At 46.2% G+C, this 19,155-nt stretch overlaps 1 protein-coding gene across 1 annotated transcript in view; it reads right to left on the bottom strand.

Annotated features, from left to right (window-relative positions):
* The window catches only part of LOC120930544 (adhesion G protein-coupled receptor E2-like), a 147,355-nt gene that overhangs the window by 49,569 nt on the left and 78,631 nt on the right, over nucleotides 1–19,155 (bottom strand). The window contains exons 13-15 of the mRNA XM_040341723.1: nucleotides 18,189–18,355; nucleotides 15,758–15,922; nucleotides 2,207–2,401 (exon numbers count right to left, since the gene is read on the bottom strand). Coding sequence (XP_040197657.1) covers nucleotides 2,207–2,401; nucleotides 15,758–15,922; nucleotides 18,189–18,355 — 527 coding nt within the window. The remainder of the gene's footprint in view (nucleotides 1–2,206; nucleotides 2,402–15,757; nucleotides 15,923–18,188; nucleotides 18,356–19,155) is intronic.

The raw sequence follows: 19,155 nt of genomic DNA, 5'->3' as shown, positions 1-19,155 counted from the left end.
ACGAGCGCCCTCTTCATATGGCACCCATGGCACTTGCCATATGTGCCATACCCTGGATGCGCCACTGGGTTGACAACAGGTTGGGGTTGATTCACTAAAACTGGAGAGTAAAAAATCTGGTGCTGTTCTCCATAGTAGCAAACCAGCTTCTAGGTTTTATAGTCAAAGCTTAATTGAACAAGCTGAAGTCAGGCCTCGTACACACGACCAAGTTTCTCGGCAAAAACCAGCAAGAAACTTGCTGAGAGATATTTTTTTTGCCAAGGAAACCGGTCGTGTGTACATTTTCGTCGAGGAAACTGTCGAGAAACTCGATGAGCCAAAAAGAGAGCAAGTTCTCTATTTCCTCTACGGGAATGGAGAAACTTGCCTTGTCGAGTTCCTCGACAGCCTAACAAGGAACTCGACGAGGAAAACTATGTGTTTCATCCGCCGAGTTCCTCATGTGTACGAGGCTTCAGAAGCTGATTGACTACCATGCACAGCTGCACCAGATTTAGTAAAACTTCCCCGGTACAACAGGACATGGAATAGAACGACTGCCTATGAAGAAAGGTCTAGTTGCAGAGTAGCAGAAGATGCAGAACAGGTACTCATGAATGCAGGAAACAGAACAGAAATCCATAGAAGCAAGAGATAAAACTGTGGTCAGGCAAGAAAAAGTTGGCAACAACAAAGCAAGCCGAGGTACAGATTCTAGAGACAAGAGGCAGAAATGGATGTCAGTGGTCGGGGTCTGTATCACATGAGCAGGAACAGAACTAAAACAGTAAACAAGAGACAAAGTCAGGTTGCAAGCCAGTGGTTAGGAAACAGAAGAACAAAGATCAGGCACAGTCAGAGGACGAACCAGGTCAAACACAGAGCAATCAAAACAGAGTTTGGTCATGGGTCACAGGAGCTGACGGACATTCAACAAATATCTTGAGCTCTGCAATGCTTTAAATTGGCCACTAGGTCCAAAATGTTAAGGCTGTCGTGCACATCAATGCACATGCGCTGAAGGGTACAAGGCCCTGATCATGTGCATAGGTCTTTTGGACCATTTTGTGCACATGTGCATATCTTTGGTCATGATCACGTGACCAAATATTCTAACAGTAAGCAAAGGCTGCCTATGGTCTCTGCATCACTCCTCCAAACCACTCCTCAAAGTCAAAAGTGCAGGTTCCCCTCTGCTCTGCTGTCACCATCCCAGTCTTTGGTTGTTAGGACCAATGGCATCTTAGTATTTAATGATGTGCTTGCCCCAGCATTCACAGGAGGAGGTTCTCCATCCAGACCTTCTCCACCCTGATGCTACAGCCCTGCTTACATTGGTAATGGGGACTCTGATAGGGACACTGATGTAAGGGGAGACTATGATGGGCACCCTGATGTAAGAGGTGACTTTGAAGGGCACCCTTGATGTAAGGGGGGATATTGATGGGAACACTGATGTAAAGGGGGACTGTGTAATGTGAACACTGATGTAAGGGACGACACTCATGGGCACACTGATGTAAGAGGGGGAACATTTTTTAGGGGGAACGGTGATGAGGCACTGATGTAAGGAGGGACAATGCTGTAAGTGTAAGGAAGGACTCTGATAGGGACTGTTCTGCCTCCAGCAGGATAATCATTAATTTGTTTTGCCTGCAATACCAGATTTGACAACAAGATGGAGCTGGTCGTACATTTACAGTTTTTTCAAAATCTAGAAACTGTCCAGCTTTAACAAAAGTTTACATAATTCTTCACTCTAAAGCAAAGAAACAAGTGCATCCTGAGAGCTCAGACTCCATCTTATAGACTAAATGAAGGAACCAGCTATCAAAGCACATGTTGGACTAAAACAGCATCGCTGGTGAGAATTATTTATCACCATCCACAGCCTAGCTAGGATCAGCCCTGCATGTGCTGCACTGTGTAGAATCCTGTAGCAGACTGTAAATCGTGTATAATAATAATAATATAACGCACAAACACTGTGGAGTATTGCAATATCATGTGGAGAGTGAACACTGCTCCCTGTTATACTGCGGGCCATAGCAAAACAATGAAGGCTAAATACCCATTATGCAAATGCATTGTTATTAAGTACTAGAACTATATCTGCTCAGCCACCAATCAGATATAGACTTGTAGGGAAAATCTGACATTGGGAAAAAACTCCAGAACGTAGAACATACTTTCTTAGACCCTAGGTGCAGCTATGAACACTTACCTTATTCCCGGTTTGATCAATGCCCACCATAAATAAAAGTTGTCCTAGGAAGAGACATCCACAGAGAGCTGAGAGGACGGAGGTGTGATTGCTCCTCAGAGTTCGACACATGATGAAAGTGAGGAGAGTCAGACACAGGCAGACAACGGATATGCTAAGTCCGATGTAGGTGATGATAGTGAGAGCAAAATTATCCTGTATGAATAGAGACAAGGAGGCTCATTTACTAAGAAACCTAAAGCCCAACTCCAGGAGTTTTACAAAATCCACACTTACAGTGGGACCCCCGCCCCCCCCAAAACTGTGACAATGAAATGCTTGCTAAGTCTAGGGGTGCATGACAAAATCCACACTTACAGTGGGACCCCCGCCCCCCCAAAACTGTGACAATGAAATGCTTGATAAGTCTAGGGGTGCATTTAGCGTAAAAAAAGAAAAATTCGCCCTTGGGACTTTGAGCGAGGTGAGCACTATGGAGCCAATAAAATAACAGGAGTAATTACAGTATATATTTAATTCAAGTAAAAAGCAGTACATACATTAATGTCATGAACATGAGCCAATTCATACAGAATACAAAAAATGGGTAAAATAATATTGCAAGTAACTGTCCATATTAAAAAACGCACAAGCATCATGTGTATTTCTGACGCGTTTCCCGAGGCTTAGCTCGCTCTTCAGGGGTAGATGCTCGTGGTATACCTAGAATGAAAAGATAAAGTATGTAGTATGATATGAAGGGCACAGGGTGAGGGGGGCCCTTGATATGGAAAACCCCCATACTCACCAATGGACATAGCCAAAGACCAGCGCATGTGAGGCTCCCAATGCGGCGGTGTGGTGACCGGGGAGGATGAGCCCCACTGCCACACACATGCGCTTGATGGTTAGCTACTTGGTTCTTGGGGCTAGGAACCCAGGGTCAGGTGGTATTAACCCTTAGTGAGGGCCAGATGGTATTAACCCTCTCTGTCACGTGACGCCACTGTAGTCTTGGAATACCCCGGGAAACTACAGCTCCGGGGGCCTCCGTATCCCCGCTAGTTAGGATGGTAATAACACAGTCCACAACAGGGATTAAAACAACGAAGGCTTTACTGGCATGAAGGCAGGTGTCAAAATCTTCACAGCGTTTAAACAGAGTTTCACCAAAGTTTCTGCAGGACAGTCTCTAGAGGATCACACAGCTGCTAATGCTTGAGCTTGGCTGATCATATATAAATATACTTGGCTGCAGAGGCCGGAATAGTAATTCAGGGCCTATGCTTAACTAGGCTGAAAAATAGATACACTTACTGAAGTGTCTGTAGACTTGAGGCTTTTCGCCGGAATAACGGATTGATCCGATAAATGAGCTGAAGTACTGGTTCTGTAGTATGTAGGGATGCTCCACGCTTTGCTGTATTTTCTCCTGAACTGGAGGCTTCTGGCCTACACTACTTCTCATCTGACTGTGTGTTGCTCTGCTCTGCCAGGAACTGAGGGAAGCATTAGACTCGCTTAAACAGGAAGTACAATCCCTTATAAGGGCCTGTTTAGACTGAAGCCTATTGGTTGAGAGCTGTGGATCATAGAGACTGACCTGTAGTATAACACAACACAATAAGGTATTGTCTAGCATTCAGTCCTCCCGACTCTAATACACTTGAACATGAGATGGTAATACACTCTGACTGAACATGAGATGGCTGGCTAAACCCTTTAAAGCTATACACACCTAATAAACGTATTATCAACCATAACAGTATAAATCTCATCATAACTAGCTGAGTCCCTGCAGGGGAGATCCCACAAGCCGAGGGCCTCAATCTGACAGGGACTACAACAAATACCTGTGCTGGGACACCACAAACCCCACCACTAAACAGAAGTCGTCCTCGACGATTAAGGCACTGACGGATTGAGGAATGAGGTGACCTTGGGGCCACTAGAAGTCCTGAGGCATTTATACACCAATGTCCCTTGCAGGCTTATTAGATAAAGTGAGATCATTATTTTGTGCAGGGTAAGTGGTTATCTGGGTCCCAGACAGAACACATATCTGTTAAACGTTATCACTCAGTTTTGAACAGTATATTATTGTTAGATCACACTTTTAAGACTGAGCAGGTTTTGGATTGGGCTGCCGGAGGCTTTCTACCCAATGCTTGGCTACTGGGGCCCTTAGGCTATTAGCTCTTCTCCCCAGAACACACTTTAATATTTGCTAGACATCTTTATTCTATGCCTGAAGTACACAATTTGACATTTCTTAGAGGATACCCTTTTCTTTTTGTAGTGCTTAAGTGAGGGATAGGAGACTTACTGGCCAGGTATGTTCCTATACACTAAATAAGGTAAGTAGGTAACTAGTGACATATTAGTTAGTAATGATGTATACTTGAGATGTATACTAACTGAGGTGTATGTAATCTACATATATTGTATGTATAATTAATGGATTAATCCCTATATCTTGCTGGGGGATATCCGAAATTAGATCTGGTGGATCTACGCAACACCATTTCTGAGTTTTCTGGAGCACTGTTTTCTCCTTGAACACTTGCTTCTTCTGGACTGACAGCTGCACCTTCATCTTGGACAATGGGGGCCAGTGATGGCTCTTGACTTATGGAGCTTTCTCCCACATTAGAAGGTTCTGATGGGACTGCAGCAGGTGAGCGGATGGCTGGAGTAAACTCTGGAGCTTCTGGTGCCAAGACTGAGGTTGATGGAATGGAACTGATTGGCACATAACCAAAGAAGACGTTTTGGTCAGAAGGGAAGAGAGGATCATCTTCGAACATCAGGAGTGGCCTCTCAGGCTCAACTGGCTTGGTGGGCCGCACTTGTGCTGGCTGAACTGGAGGTGGAAGACTTGGTGGTGCAGAAGGAGGCACCAACACAGGCAGGTTCCCTTTGTGACACAGCTTTATCCGGTTTCGGTGGACAACTTGTGGTTCATATCCGGCTTTTTGAACTGAGTAGACATCAGAGTCCGGATAAGGGATGGAAATCACTGTGTATGGTTCAGTTTCCCAAAGGGAGTCCAACTTATGGGTTCTAGGATGCTTCTTCAGCCAGACTTTATCACCAACTTGCAACGGCTGGGCAGAGGCATGGCGGTTGTAGTCCTGTTGCTGCCTATAGTGTGCCTCGCCCATCTTTTTGTTGACTATCTCTCTCGCTTCCTGAATCCTTTTCTGATGTTCCGAGACCCACTCCGAAGAGGCTTGGGGGGAGTGGTTGAAAGGTGCTTGAAGTCCAAAGACCCTGTCTTTAGGCAGTTGACCGTGTCGGCCCATCATGAGGTAAAATGGAGTATAACCAGTGGAACAGTGGATGGTATTGTTGTAGATTTCCAACAATTCAGGCATTAGTTGAGGCCACTCTTCAGGTCAGGATACAGAAGCCGCTCTCAGCATGTGGATAAACACCTGGTTGATCCTCTCACAGAGTCCATTCCCTTGCGGATGATAGGCAGTGGTCCTGAGTTTCTTACAAGCAAGGAACTGGCACAATTCTTGAAACAGTTGGGCCTCAAAGGCCGGACCTCGGTCGGACAAGACAGTTTCAGGACATCCAAGTATCTGTACCCAATGGGTGTAGAACATCTGGGCTGTTGTCTTGGCTGTTAAGTCTTTGACTGGCACAACCACTACCCACTTGGAATAGTGATCCACCATGGTGAGAGCATATGAATACCCGGACCGGGTAGGTGACAGCTTGACATGATCCAAGGCGACCAATTGGTTGGGCCTCTCGCTCTGAATGGAATGGAGAGGTGCTCACGCATTCTTGCGACCATTCTTGGTTATATTGCAGACTGCACACTCACTGCACCATTTTTCAACGTCGCTCCTCATTCCAATCCAGTAGAACCGGCGTCGGATGGTGGCTTCTGTTTTATGGACCCCAAAGTGTCCTGACTGGTCGTGGTAGGCATTCAATACCATGGCAGCATCTCTCCGAGGGATCAGAATTTGGTGTAGTCTTTCACCCGACACTGGGTCCAAGAAGTTTCTGTACACCATTCCTTTGTGCACAAATAGTCTTTTCCTCTGACGCCACAATCGCTTCAATTCGTAGTCATTCTGGCCCCGTCGTAACCGGGGAGGTACTCTCCTGGTCAATAAATACTCCTGCAGATCTCCCATAGTCTGACTTTCTTCCTGTAGGGTCCTCCAGGTATACAGGTCTTCCTGGATTGCTTTAGACCCAGATTCACTCCCCTCGCGGGTGACGACCACATCCTGATTCACGAATCTTTGATAGAAGGGAGGCATCTCCACATCTTCCCACTTGTCCTCCACTGGGGGATCTTCGCCAGGAGCCATGCGTGATAGCACATCCGCATTAATATTAGACTTGCCACTTCGGTACTTGATAGAGAAGTCATAGTTGGCCAGTCTGGAGGCCCATCTTTGCTCAAGGGCACCTAGTTTAGCGGTGTTCAGGTGAGCCAGGGGGTTGTTATCGGTGTAGACCGTGAATGAGGTGGCTGACAAATAGTCCTTAAATTTTTCGGTGACTGCCCACACGAGGGCCAGGAGCTCTAACTTGAAGGAACTGTAGTTAGAATCATTCTTCTCAGCCCCTCGCAGATTCCGGCTGGCGTAAGCTATCACCCTCTCTTGTTTTCCCTGCATCTGGGACAACACTGCTCCGAGTCCTTCGAAGCTGGCATCTGTATACAGTCGGAAAGGCTGAGTATAATCCGGATAGGCCAGGATGGGAGGCTCTGTCAATAGATGTTTTAGAGCCTGGAAGGCCACCTCTTGCTCTTTGGCCCATTCCACAGGCAGCCTGCCATTATAGTTCCCTTTCACCGTGCCTCGCAGGAGAGAGGTCAATGGCTCGGCAATTTGTGCAAAATGAGGAATAAAGCGGCGGTAATATCCTGCAAATCCTAAGAAGCTCCGAATATCCTTAACGGTGCGTGGGATAGGCCAATTCTTGACAACTTCGACTTTAGCTGGATCAGGTTGGACCCCTTCGGCACTGACGACGTGGCCCAGGTAATGTACTTGTGGCTTGAGTAGGTGGCACTTGGAGGGTTTGACTTTCAGACCATGCTGGATCAGTACTTGGAAGACGTCGGACAGGTGAGTCAAATGTTCCTGATAGGATTTGGAATACACAATCACGTCATCCAGGTAGAGTAGGACACTCTGGAAGTTAAGGTGTCCCAGACATCTCTCCATCAGCCGTTGAAAGGTAGCTGGGGCATTGCACAGCCCAAAGGGCATACTTTTAAATTCAAAAAGACCCATGGGGGTGACAAAGGCTGTTTTCTCCCTGTCTTCGACGGCCATGGGCACCTGCCAGTATCCGCTGGTCAGATCCAATGTAGAGAAGTAGGCCGCAGAACCCAGCGCGGTGAGTGACTCCTCAATCCGGGGGAGAGGGTATGCGTCTTTATGGGTGTTGTCGTTCAATTTCCTGTAATCAACACAGAAACGGATGGTCCCATCCTTCTTCTTAACTAACACCATGGGTGCTGCCCAGGGACTCTGGCTCTCTTGTATTACATCTGCCTCCTTCATGTCGGTTAACAGTTTCTTGACGGTTTGGTACATGCCTGGTGCCACAGGCCGATGCCTTTCCTTGATGGGGGGTGTATCGCCGGTCAGGATTCGATGCTTAATCATGGAGGTTTTTCCAAAATCGGTTGGGTGTTTGCTGAAGGCACTCTGGCACTCCTTCACCACCTCGATGACCCCTTCGACTTGTTCTGGTGGGGTGAGAGATCCTCCTATTTGCAGTTGGCGCCACCAAGGTTCTGGAGAATTTTCGGTAGCCCCTGACACGGTTTGGGCACTCAGCTGTTGGGCCGCCTTCCGTGAAGAGAGTATGTCACTGGAGTCCAAGAAAACAAGTTGGGCCACTGGAGTGTACTTTGGTAGGGTGGTGGCTACGCCGGACAAATTAACTAGGCGGACTGGGACCCGTCCATTCACCACCGTCACTAGGCTCCTTGCAGCTCGGACCAAAGGAAAATCTTCAGATTGTATGGGCTCCAGTAAGGCCTGATAGTCCTGATTCCTTACACCAGGGCGCGCCCGACACCACAAAATTGTCTCTGTGTTCGGCTGCAGGGTCACGGGCCTCATGTCTTGGATCCGAACTTTACCGATTTCTCCTCTCCGGTTCGCGAACTTCTGTTCTGCTTTCAGAATTTTGAGATGGTGTTGCGCAGTCCTCTGACCTGAGGAAGACATGTGGGGGAGAGAGGCATGCAAGGCATCCAAAATATCACTGAAGCAATGTCTCATTATATTCATCCCCAATATAAACTCTGTGGCCCCTGGTACTGTGACATTAGTGACAATTATACCTTGACCTCTAAGTGTGTGACCTCTCAGCTGAATAGTGGGCTCCCAGTACCCATGTCTGGGAATTGGTTTCCCGTCCCCTGCCAGGACACTAAAATCCATATCATCTGGTTCACACAATGAATCGACATTCCAGTACCTATAGAATAGGCCCTTAGAGATGGTAGACACCTGCGAGCCTGTATCAATCAGGGCCTGCAGTTGGACACCATCTATGGTAACATTTACATAGGGGCAGGATGCAATGTATAAGGACTGTCCTGAGTATATTGGCTCTTCTGCTGGACCTGTGATTCGTTTTCCTGAGGGCCGGTCCTCGACCTCAGGGGACGCCCGTTTAAAGCCCAGCATTGCATCTTCCAATGACCGAGTTTGTCACAGAAATCACAGTAAGGCCTACTAGAGGGTCCCGAGCGAGGCCCGCTAGAGCGGGGAGGAGGGGCAGGAGTAGGTCTCCTAGTCTCTGGAGGCTCTCTAAGTACCCGAGTGGTGTGATTAGCCAACTCCTTTACCACTTGGGTAAGCTGGGCAATATCTTGTCTAACCTCTTGAATCTCAGTAATTGTAGTGGAGGCCAGGGTGACAGCCACGGGTGCAGGGGCTGGTGGTAACAGTGGTGCAGGGCACGCCGCCGCACCCATGGGTTCCGTTTTAGGGTCAGGATGCTCCTCGGGGCTTGCCCCCTGCTCTATAACTTGAAGGGCTAGGCGCTTAAAGGCAGAAAAAGACATATTGGGGTTCTGTACAGCTAACATCTTTAATTGCGCCTTGTCCCATTTATTTTGGACCCCTTCTATGAATCTATCCATCAATAGTTTGTTACCCTGGTCAGGGGTGATATTGTCCAGTTTCTGGACTGCCTCCAGGGCATTCTGCAAGGCTACTGCATATGCCCTTAGTGTTTCCCCCGGCTTTTGTCGCCTCTCGTACAGCCTGAGGCGGACCTCTGAGGGTGAGTGGGACTCAAATACCTGATGTAATCCCTCGAAGATCTGATCTACTGTAGTCTTCTCAGAAGTGGGCCAGGTACGGACTTCCTCACGTGCAGGTCCCTGCAACTGTCCCATGAGCAACAGCACCTGTTGGTTAGGGGGGAGAGAGTAGAGAGAGAAAATGCTTTGGAAGCTCTCCTGGAAATCCTTGAGGGAAAAGGGATCCCCTCTGTAGTTAGGCAACACAGGCTTCCCCAGGTAGAATGGGGGGGGCCCCACTGTCATGACGTCGTACTGGAGGTGATCGCGGAGGGGTAGCTTGTGCAGGAGCCGCAAGAGGATCTGGTATATCACCTGCATCTGGTGATCTTGGGGCTGACATGTTGTAGCCTTGTTTGAGTGCGCTGTCACTTTAAGAAACTTTCAGAGCGCTGTCTTTGAGTGCGATGTCTTTGAGTGCGCTGTCGCTTTAAGAAACTTTGAGTGCGCTGTCACTTTAAGAAACTTTGAGAGCGCTGTCTTTTATTGCCGGACACGTTGCTATGGCTGCGCCCGGCAACTTCCTTTTTTTTTTTTTTTTTGTCCGGTCAGCAATTGTTTCCTCCGTGCAACACAGAGTGGATTCTCTAGTTCCGGCTTGCACACTGAAGAGGCATCACCGCCGGGGCTTGACTGGGCGGAGCTGCGACCGCTCCCGCGCGCGGGAAATGCTGGAAACAATTTAACCCCTTCAGGTACAGGCTTTCTCCACTTAATAATGGCAGCTAACAGTCTTTCCTTCACCTCCCCCACCACTTGTATATGCGCCTCGCTGAGTAAATTACTTTCAATGACACAGTTCAGATTCTTGGGGGGGGGAGGACTTGCTTTAGTGGCTGAATGGTTAAGGCGTACACCCGAATCCTGTTCGTGACGCCAGAAAACGATGTGGTGACCGGGGAGGATGAGCCCCACTGCCACACACATGCGCTTGATGGTTAGCTACTTGGTTCTTGGGGCTAGGAACCCATGGTCAGGTGGTATTAACCCTTAGTGAGGGCCAGATGGTATTAACCCTCTCTGTCACGTGACGCCACTGTAGTCTTGGAATACCCCGGGAAACTACAGCTCCGGGGGCCTCCGTATCCCCGCTAGTTAGGATGGTAATAACACAGTCCACAACAGGGATTAAAACAACGAAGGCTTTACTGGCATGAAGGCAGGTGTCAAAATCTTCACAGCGTTTAAACAGAGTTTCACCAAAGTTTCTGCAGGACAGTCTCTAGAGGATCACACAGCTGCTAATGCTTGAGCTTGGCTGATCATATATAAATATACTTGGCTGCAGAGGCCGGAATAGTAATTCAGGGCCTATGCTTAACTAGGCTGAAAAATAGATACACTTACTGAAGTGTCTGTAGACTTGAGGCTTTTCGCCGGAATAACGGATTGATCCGATAAATGAGCTGAAGTACTGGTTCTGTAGTATGTAGGGATGCTCCACGCTTTGCTCCTGAACTGGAGGCTTCTGGCCTACACTACTTCTCATCTGACTGTGTGTTGCTCTGCTCTGCCAGGAACTGAGGGAAGCATTAGACTCGCTTAAACAGGAAGTACAATCCCTTATAAGGGCCTGTTTAGACTGAAGCCTATTGGTTGAGAGCTGTGGATCATAGAGACTGACCTGTAGTATAACACAACACAATAAGGTATTGTCTAGCATTCAGTCCTCCCGACTCTAATACACTTGAACATGAGATGGTAATACACTCTGACTGAACATGAGATGGCTGGCTAAACCCTTTAAAGCTATACACACCTAATAAACGTATTATCAACCATAACAGTATAAATCTCATCATAACTAGCTGAGTCCCTGCAGGGGAGATCCCACAAGCCGAGGGCCTCAATCTGACAGGGACTACAACAAATACCTGTACTGGGACACCACAGCGGCAGTGAGTGTCCTGCCAGGGAGCCAAGGAGGCGGGGCCAAATAAAGTCCCAAGCGGGGGGCCAAACGGAAGGAAGCCACAGCATGGATGGAATTTGTGTATCCCCAACAGTCTCAATAGGTCCAAAAGGAGTATTGGCTCTAAACATAAACATGTATGTTGGATAGTTAGTAATGAGGTAAGTAGGCGTATAAAAACACATGTATATCTATATGTAGATGAAGGACCTGAGCGAAGAGTGGTGAAAGCACAGAGACTGAAGGGGAATAAGGTGAGAGATGCCAAGAACTAGCTAGTGTGATGAAAGAGAAAAAATAAATAAAAATAAATCAGATAAGAAAGCAGAAAGAGAGGTGAAATAGAGTGTGGGTGTGTGGTGGAGATGGTAATGAAGGAACCTGCTCCAGGTAAATGCTCCAAGTAAGTCATATGCAAACATGTAATGTGTACATAGATATTTGAAATAGTAAGGTAGGTAAGCGTACAAAAAACGGATGTATATCTATATATGGATGAAAGACCTGAGCCAAGGGTAGTAGGAACATAGAATCTGAAGGGGAAAGTGGTGAGAAAATTCCAGAAACTGGCTAGTATTATGGAGGAAACAGGTGAAAAAGCATAATTTGTTTTCTCTTTCATAACACTAGCTAGTTCTTGGCATCTCTCACCTTATTCCCTTTCAGTCTCTGTGCTTTCACCACTCTTCGCTCAGGTCCTTCATTTACATATAGATATACATGTGTTTTTATACGCCTACTTACCTCATTACTAACTATCCAACATACATGTTTATGTTTAGAGCCAATACTCCTTTTGGACCTATTGAGACTGTTGGGGATACACAAATTCCATCCATGCTGTGCCTTCCTTCCGTTTGGCCCCGGGTTGGGACTTTGTTTGGCCCCGCCTCCTTGGCTCCCTGGCAGGACACTCACTGCCGCCGCATTGGGAGTCTCACATGCGCTGGTCTTTGGCTATGTCCATTGGTGAGTATGGGGTTTTCCATATCAAGGGCCCCCTCACCCTGTGCCCTTCATATCATACTACATACTTTATCTTTTTATTCTAAGTATACCACGAGCATCTACCCCTGAAGAGCAAGCTAAGCCTCGCAAAACGCGTCGGGTATACACATGATGCATGTGCGTTTTTTAATATTGACAGTTACTTGCAATATTATTTTACCCATTTTTTGTATTCTGTATGAATTGGCTCATGTTCATGACATTAATGTATGTACTGATTTTACTTGAATTAAATATATACTGTAATTACTCCTGTTATTTTATTGGCTCCATAGTGCTCACCTCATTCAAAGTCCCAAGGGCAAATTTTTCTTTTTTGACAGCCTGGAGCATTGAGCGGAGGAGGAGAGCTGGCTGGAGCAGGGGTGTATTGTAAGTACTGCAGACTGTACTTGAATCCTTAGACATAATCTAAGTTGCTTGTGCCATTATAATGGCGCCACATTTAAAAAGCAGATATGCCTCTTTTAGGTCTGTCTGTGCCACCTGTGCCAGTTTCTATTTCATAGTGAAATAGAACTTAGTGCAGGTCTGTACCTGATTAAGGCTGACTATACATTATACAATTTTCTTCTACAACTTTCCTGCATGTAGCTCCAGCTCTCCGTTCTCTGTGCTTTGTGCTGTGCCTTTTACCGCCACAGAACAGAGAATTGATTAATTGATTAGCATCTGCTCCATGTTCTAACTGCTTGCACAATTCTCTCATTTCTACCAATGAGCATGGCCCACTGCAAGGGTGTATTTTTTAAAACTTTTTGAGTAGGGCTTCAATTATCGAATGAAAAACAAATTCCTGTTAATCATCAGTAACAAATTGTGTACAGAAGCTTTTCACGTGGATAATTGGAGTTAATATTTACACCAATTTTTTTTTTTGAAGATTCCCAACTCCTTTAGTAAATCAGCCTAATTAGATGAACTAATTATGTGAACATTTGATAGGAGTGGAAATGCTATCATCCATTCTTTGCAATAGCAACAACCCTTTTTTTTTGGTTTAAAGCTGAACTTCAAGCAAGTAGCTAAACAAAATACTGGAATATACATATGAGGGGTGGTTTTACCTTCCAAAGGATTTTGGATTTTGTATTTCTGTCCATCCAGACCTGAAATTTTAATAGCTTTGTCGGATGACAGAGCAAGCCAGGTGGCTTCAAGTTTCTCTGCTGCAGTTAAAGTGGGAGTTACCTGCCATGGTTGATTTTTGCCTATAGGTAAGCCTTTTCTAAGGCTTACCTATAGGCCGGGCCAATCCTAGGCAGGGTGCTTTGCACCCGGGCGCCTGCAGAGGTAGGGGCGCCGAAGTGCCAGAATTCTCCCCTCCCTCCTTGTTTGTAGCCGTCCAGAACTAGTGTTCTGAGCATTGGTGTGTGTCCGTCCAAAACTGGTGTGTGAGCATATGGCAGCCCGTCCAGCCTGGCAGTGCTCGGGGGAGGTGCCGCTCCACCTGACACAAGGGTTCTAGTATTCAGTGGCTGCTAGGTGCTGATGCTCAGGAATGTTTTCCTCACACTGGGAGTCTTGGATCCCACACTGTCTCCACCAACTCCAATTGGAATGGCTCCCCCTCCCATTTCTATCTCGGACTGCACAGAGAGAGAACCAAGGTAAGTCACAGTGTTCAGTGTGCGTGTGCTGGGGGATGGCATCCCTTTACACATGCTCTGGGCTGCCCCTGCTCTAGATGTTTTAAGCATGATAGATTGCATAGGATACACAGCCCCTGTCCTTTCCTGCGCCTCAGTAGTCCGTCTACAGATGTGATGTATAATGAGATGTACCAAGAGCCCTTTCACACTGACAGTGTGGAGGCAACGTCAGTAAAGCGTCGGTACGTCGCTAGTTTTATCGCTGCTCGATTTAGTAGTGCTTTACCGTCATTTTAGAGGTACATTTAACCCCCACCAGCGGCCAAAGGGTTCAAAGGTGCCAGTGCCGAGGTGCTTTGCAGGCACTGCCCATTGATTTCAATTGGCAGGGGTGCTTTAGGAGCGGTTTATACACCGCTCCTAAAGTGCCTCAAAGAAGCTACTTGAAGGATTTTTTTTGACGTCCTGCCAGTGCACCAGTGTGAAAGCATCCGGGCTCTCACACTGGGATTGCATACTAAAATGCTTTTTTCGGGTGCTATTTTTAACGCTAAAGCGCCTGAAAAACGCCTCCATCTCTGCAGTCCCTGACCATCTCCTGTACTATCTCCTGTACCATGTCTTCAGTCTCTGACCATCTCCTGTATTATGTCTGCAATCGCTGACCGTTTCCTGTATCATGTCTGTAGTATGTCTGGTGGCTCTTTCTAACAGACTCTCTAACAGAAGCCCTCTCTGTGTCCATCAGAGAGGCTCCCCTCCAGGTCCCAATAAAGTACTCTGCTTCTCTTCATGTATTTTGTTTATTGTTAAGAAATCATGTAAGGATCCCAGGGCAATGAAGACTTTGTAGGGGAGCATCTCTGTGGTTGAGTCGTTGCCATAGAAACATTTGTAAAGGGTAAGAGTTAGTAAAATGACCACGCCCAGAAATATCTCTGCACCCAGGCGCCTGTGACCCTAGGATCGGCCCTGCCTATAGGTACAGTAAATATCACCTAAACGTGCACCCTTTAGGGGATATTTACTTGTGAATGGGCCGGTGCATGTGCTCTGAAGCAACAGCATGCCCATGCTGTTTCTTCTGAGTCCTGTGCCATGAACAGTGGCTCCCTCGCACATGCAATCAAAAGACTGAAGCACACCAACCCAGAAGGAAGACCGGTTGAAGATTGAAGCACTGTCAGCAGTGACAGTTCACCGCTTAAGGGCTTCGTTTTGAGGTAAGTTTCACATAATTTGCTAGTATGCAAAGCATACTAGCACATTATGACTTTACCTTGCATTTTTTTTTTTAAAAGAATGCCAGTTTACTACCGCTTTAAGCAACTAAGGTAGGTAAACTCATCTCCCCAGTCTGTGATTGTACAATAAAAGTGCAACAGCAAGCTAATGAAGTTATATATCTGCACCCTCCTCCAGTTTGCATATTCCTTATCAGCACAGGTGAATGTAGAGCACCTGATTGGCCACAAGTGCTGCCTCTTGCTCTGCTGCGGTATGGGGTTGATATACTAAAACTGGAGAGTGTCTGTCAGTGTCAATCAGCTTCCAGTTTTCTTTGTCAAAGCTTAATTGAACAAGCCGAAATTAGAAGCTGATTGGCCACCATGTAAAGCTGCACCAGATTTTGCACTCTCCCATTTCAGTAAATCAACCCCAAGGTGTTTATATCTGCCTGGAGGTACAGCTTTGAAGAGTTTATTCAAGAAAACCTGACATGTTCGATCAACAGTCCTATGCAATGTAATTACCTGTATTTCTTCAGGTTCCATGAGAAGTGCAAAACTGGAGAGGTGGGTACAGGAGCAGTTGGTGTGGGTGACATCAGATTGTCCCGTCTCACAACCTTCATCTGACCAGCCATTACTTTCAGGGTCCCAAAATACACAGATGAACTTAAAAAAGGGACGCAATGGCTGCAATGGAAAAATGTATACATTTGTGTGATATCATTCATAAATATAGTATTTTCTAAATGTTTAATCCTAGATAAATGGTATTGCAGAAAAAAAGATCTAGGTGAACAGCTGGCCACAATGGGCATATAAGAACAATGTATGAGTATCTGCTTCTTGTCCAAATATAAGGAGTACGTTCCTTGTTTCTCAGACTTGTGGGTAGAGGTGATGCTGTTCTTGGAGGCATTTGATTGAAGAATGAGACAGTTGTCCCATAGCAGTCATTTGTACAATATTCAGACTAGGTTGAAGTTGCTGAGGGTCAATGCACAATTTCTGCATGTGCAGTACAATCTGCCTACCCTGAAGCAGCAGAGGGGGACAGTGCACTGCACATGTAAGGAACAAGTACATTTGCCCCTTTGATGAACTTGGGCAGGATTCGGCTAATCACTTTGATATCCTGGAACTTGGGCAGGATGTGACTAATCACTTTGATGGAAGTTTTCATGGCACGCTCTCTGGCCCCCCCCCCCCCCCAGTGCTCTACACCCCCTTAGTGCTCTCTCCTCCCTCTAGATCTCTCTCTTCCCCCCAGTGCTCTCTGGACCCCGTGCTCTTTCCTGGCCCCTCTCGCAGCTTTGCTGGGTTCCCCCCTCTCCTCCCCTACCAACTGCTGCAAGGGATCCATCAGGATGGAGAATGGGGAAGGAGCTGGTAAATAGGTCATGGGCTACTCAGTCTAAAATGCCCGGACCTACTTATAGTCCAAGTCCGGGCATGCATAGCATATGTTTTAGCAAAGCCTTTGATACAGTTCCACATAATGAACTCATAAAGAATTTGTACAAGCTAGGACTTAACCCTTTTGTGGTTCAGTGGATATGCAGTTGGCAAAAGAGTAGATATTAGAATGTGGTTGTAAATGGGATTCATTCAGGACAGAGACCAGTCACTAGTGGTGTACCACAAGGATCTATTCTATGTCCTGTTCTTTTTAATCTGTTCGTAAGTGGATTAAAATGTTTATATTTCTAAGTTTTTGTCTCAGTGACAATGGTCATCAGGACAAATAAATGGGTGAATGTACCCCAAAGGGGACACAACAATAATAATGTACAAAGTGTCTAAAACCTTCCTCACTTAACCACTAGCCGACCAGCCACCGTCATTATACGGCGGCAGGTCGGCTCTCCTGGGCGAAAGCCCGTAGCTATACGTCCTATCGTATAGCCGCCACTAGGGGGCCCGTGCGCGCCGCCGGAGACGCGCGCGCGCCCCCCGCTCGCCCCCGACTCCCGTGCGTGTGCCCGGCGGGCGCGATCGCCGCCGGGCACACGCGATCGCTCGTTACAGAGCGGGGACCGGGAGCTGTGTGTGTAAACACACAGCTCCCGGTCCTGTCAGCGGGGGAAATGCTGATTTTCTGTTCATACAATGTATGAACAGAAGATCAGTGTTTCCCCTAGTGAGGCCCCCCCCCCCCCCCCACAGTAAGAACACACCCAGGCATACTTAACCCCTTCCCCGCCCCCTAGTGTTAACCCCTTCACTGCCAGTGGCATTTTTATAGTAATCTAATGCATTTTTATAGCACTGATCGCTATAAAAATGCCAATGGTCCCAAAAATTTGTCAAAAGTGTCCGAAGTGTCCGCCATAATGTCGCAGTAACGAAAAAAAATCGCTGATCGCCGCCATTACTAGTAAAAAAAATATATTAATAAAAATGCCATAAAAATACCCCCTATTTTGTAAACGCTATAACTTTTGCGCAAACCAATCAATAAACGCTTATTGCGATTTTTTTACGAAAAATATGTAGAAGAATACGTATCGGCCTAAACTAAGGAAAAAAATTTTTTTTTTATATATTTTTGGGGGATATTTATTACAGCAAAATGTAAAAAATATTATTTTTTTTCAAAATTGTCGCTCTATTTTTGTTTATGGCGCAAAAAATAAAAACCGCAGAGGTGATCAAATACCACCAAAAGAAAGCTCTATTTGTGGGAAAAAAAGGACGCCAATTTTGTTTGGGAGCCACGTCGCACGACCGCGCAATTGTCAGTTAAAGCGCCGCAGTCCCGAATCGCAAAAAGTGCTCTGGTCTTTGACCAGCAATATGGTCCGGGGGGTAAGTAGTTAAACCAAAACTTTTTTTTAAAAATGGCCTTTACATAGACTTTAATGGGGCAGAACTGTTTAGAAATATTGTGGCCAAAGAACACCATGTGACACCCCCCCCCCACCAACCCCCCATGCTTAATGTTTACCATACTGACCTGTAAATGGGAAAGTGTGAATGTAACAGGGGGTTGAAGATTTTTACTCTCAGGGTTTGTGATGGCTCCAGTCACCAGCCTTGAGTTGATCACTGCCTTATTAATCTGTCCAGGATAATTCCCATGATAGAAATGTATCTTTTTGTAGGTAAACAAAATAGCACCACCTAGAAGAGGAAAGAAACCAATTTGGTGAGATAGAAAAGCAAAAAAGCTGACATGCAAAGTAGTCCCTTTCTCAGCTCTAGTACAGGACACTTGTTTGAATGCGGTCCTTCCCATAGACATCACATTTGACTAAAAGCTTCTTATCTGTATATTGTATTTCTGATCTGAAAGTACTGAAGAGTTTATTATTACCTGAGAATTTGTTTCAACTACTAAGTTCCCAGTCACACTGATGCATAATAGACAGTAAAAAAGGGTATTTTTTTTAATAAAAAAAATATCTGAACAGAATTTCTTTTAACCAGAGTTGAATGTCACTTTAATGTAGAATTCCAGGATAAACCCAACTAGTCTTAAAAATGTCCCCTTCCCTTCCTAACATCTATGCTGACTAACCTGTATAAAAGGATGTACCTATTTTTAGCCCTCTCATGTCACATGATCCGGCTTCCCCTTGTCAGCCAGCGGCCATTGCGGGGGAGAGAAGAGAGCACTCAACAATTGCTAATAGGTTCCTATGGTCCATCTGTTGTCGGTGCTCCATTCTCTCCCCTGCAGCTGCCACTGACTGACACAGGTAAGACAGATTATGTAATCCGAGAGGGCTGAAAATAGGTAAGTTTATACATCCTTCTTACACCGGTTAACCAGCATAGATCCTAGAAGGAGGGAGGGAGCCAAGGATAAGTTCACCTTTTGTAACATGTTACACCCATATTCACAATGCAACATGTAACATGGGGTAAGTTTCTCTTCCAATTGATATAAGCCCTCATAATATTCCTTAAAGCATTGAGCG

This window comes from Rana temporaria, chromosome 3, assembly GCF_905171775.1.
Source record: "Rana temporaria chromosome 3, aRanTem1.1, whole genome shotgun sequence".
Lineage (NCBI taxonomy): Eukaryota > Metazoa > Chordata > Amphibia > Anura > Ranidae > Rana > Rana temporaria.
This window is presented reverse-complemented; position numbering and strand designations above follow the sequence as displayed.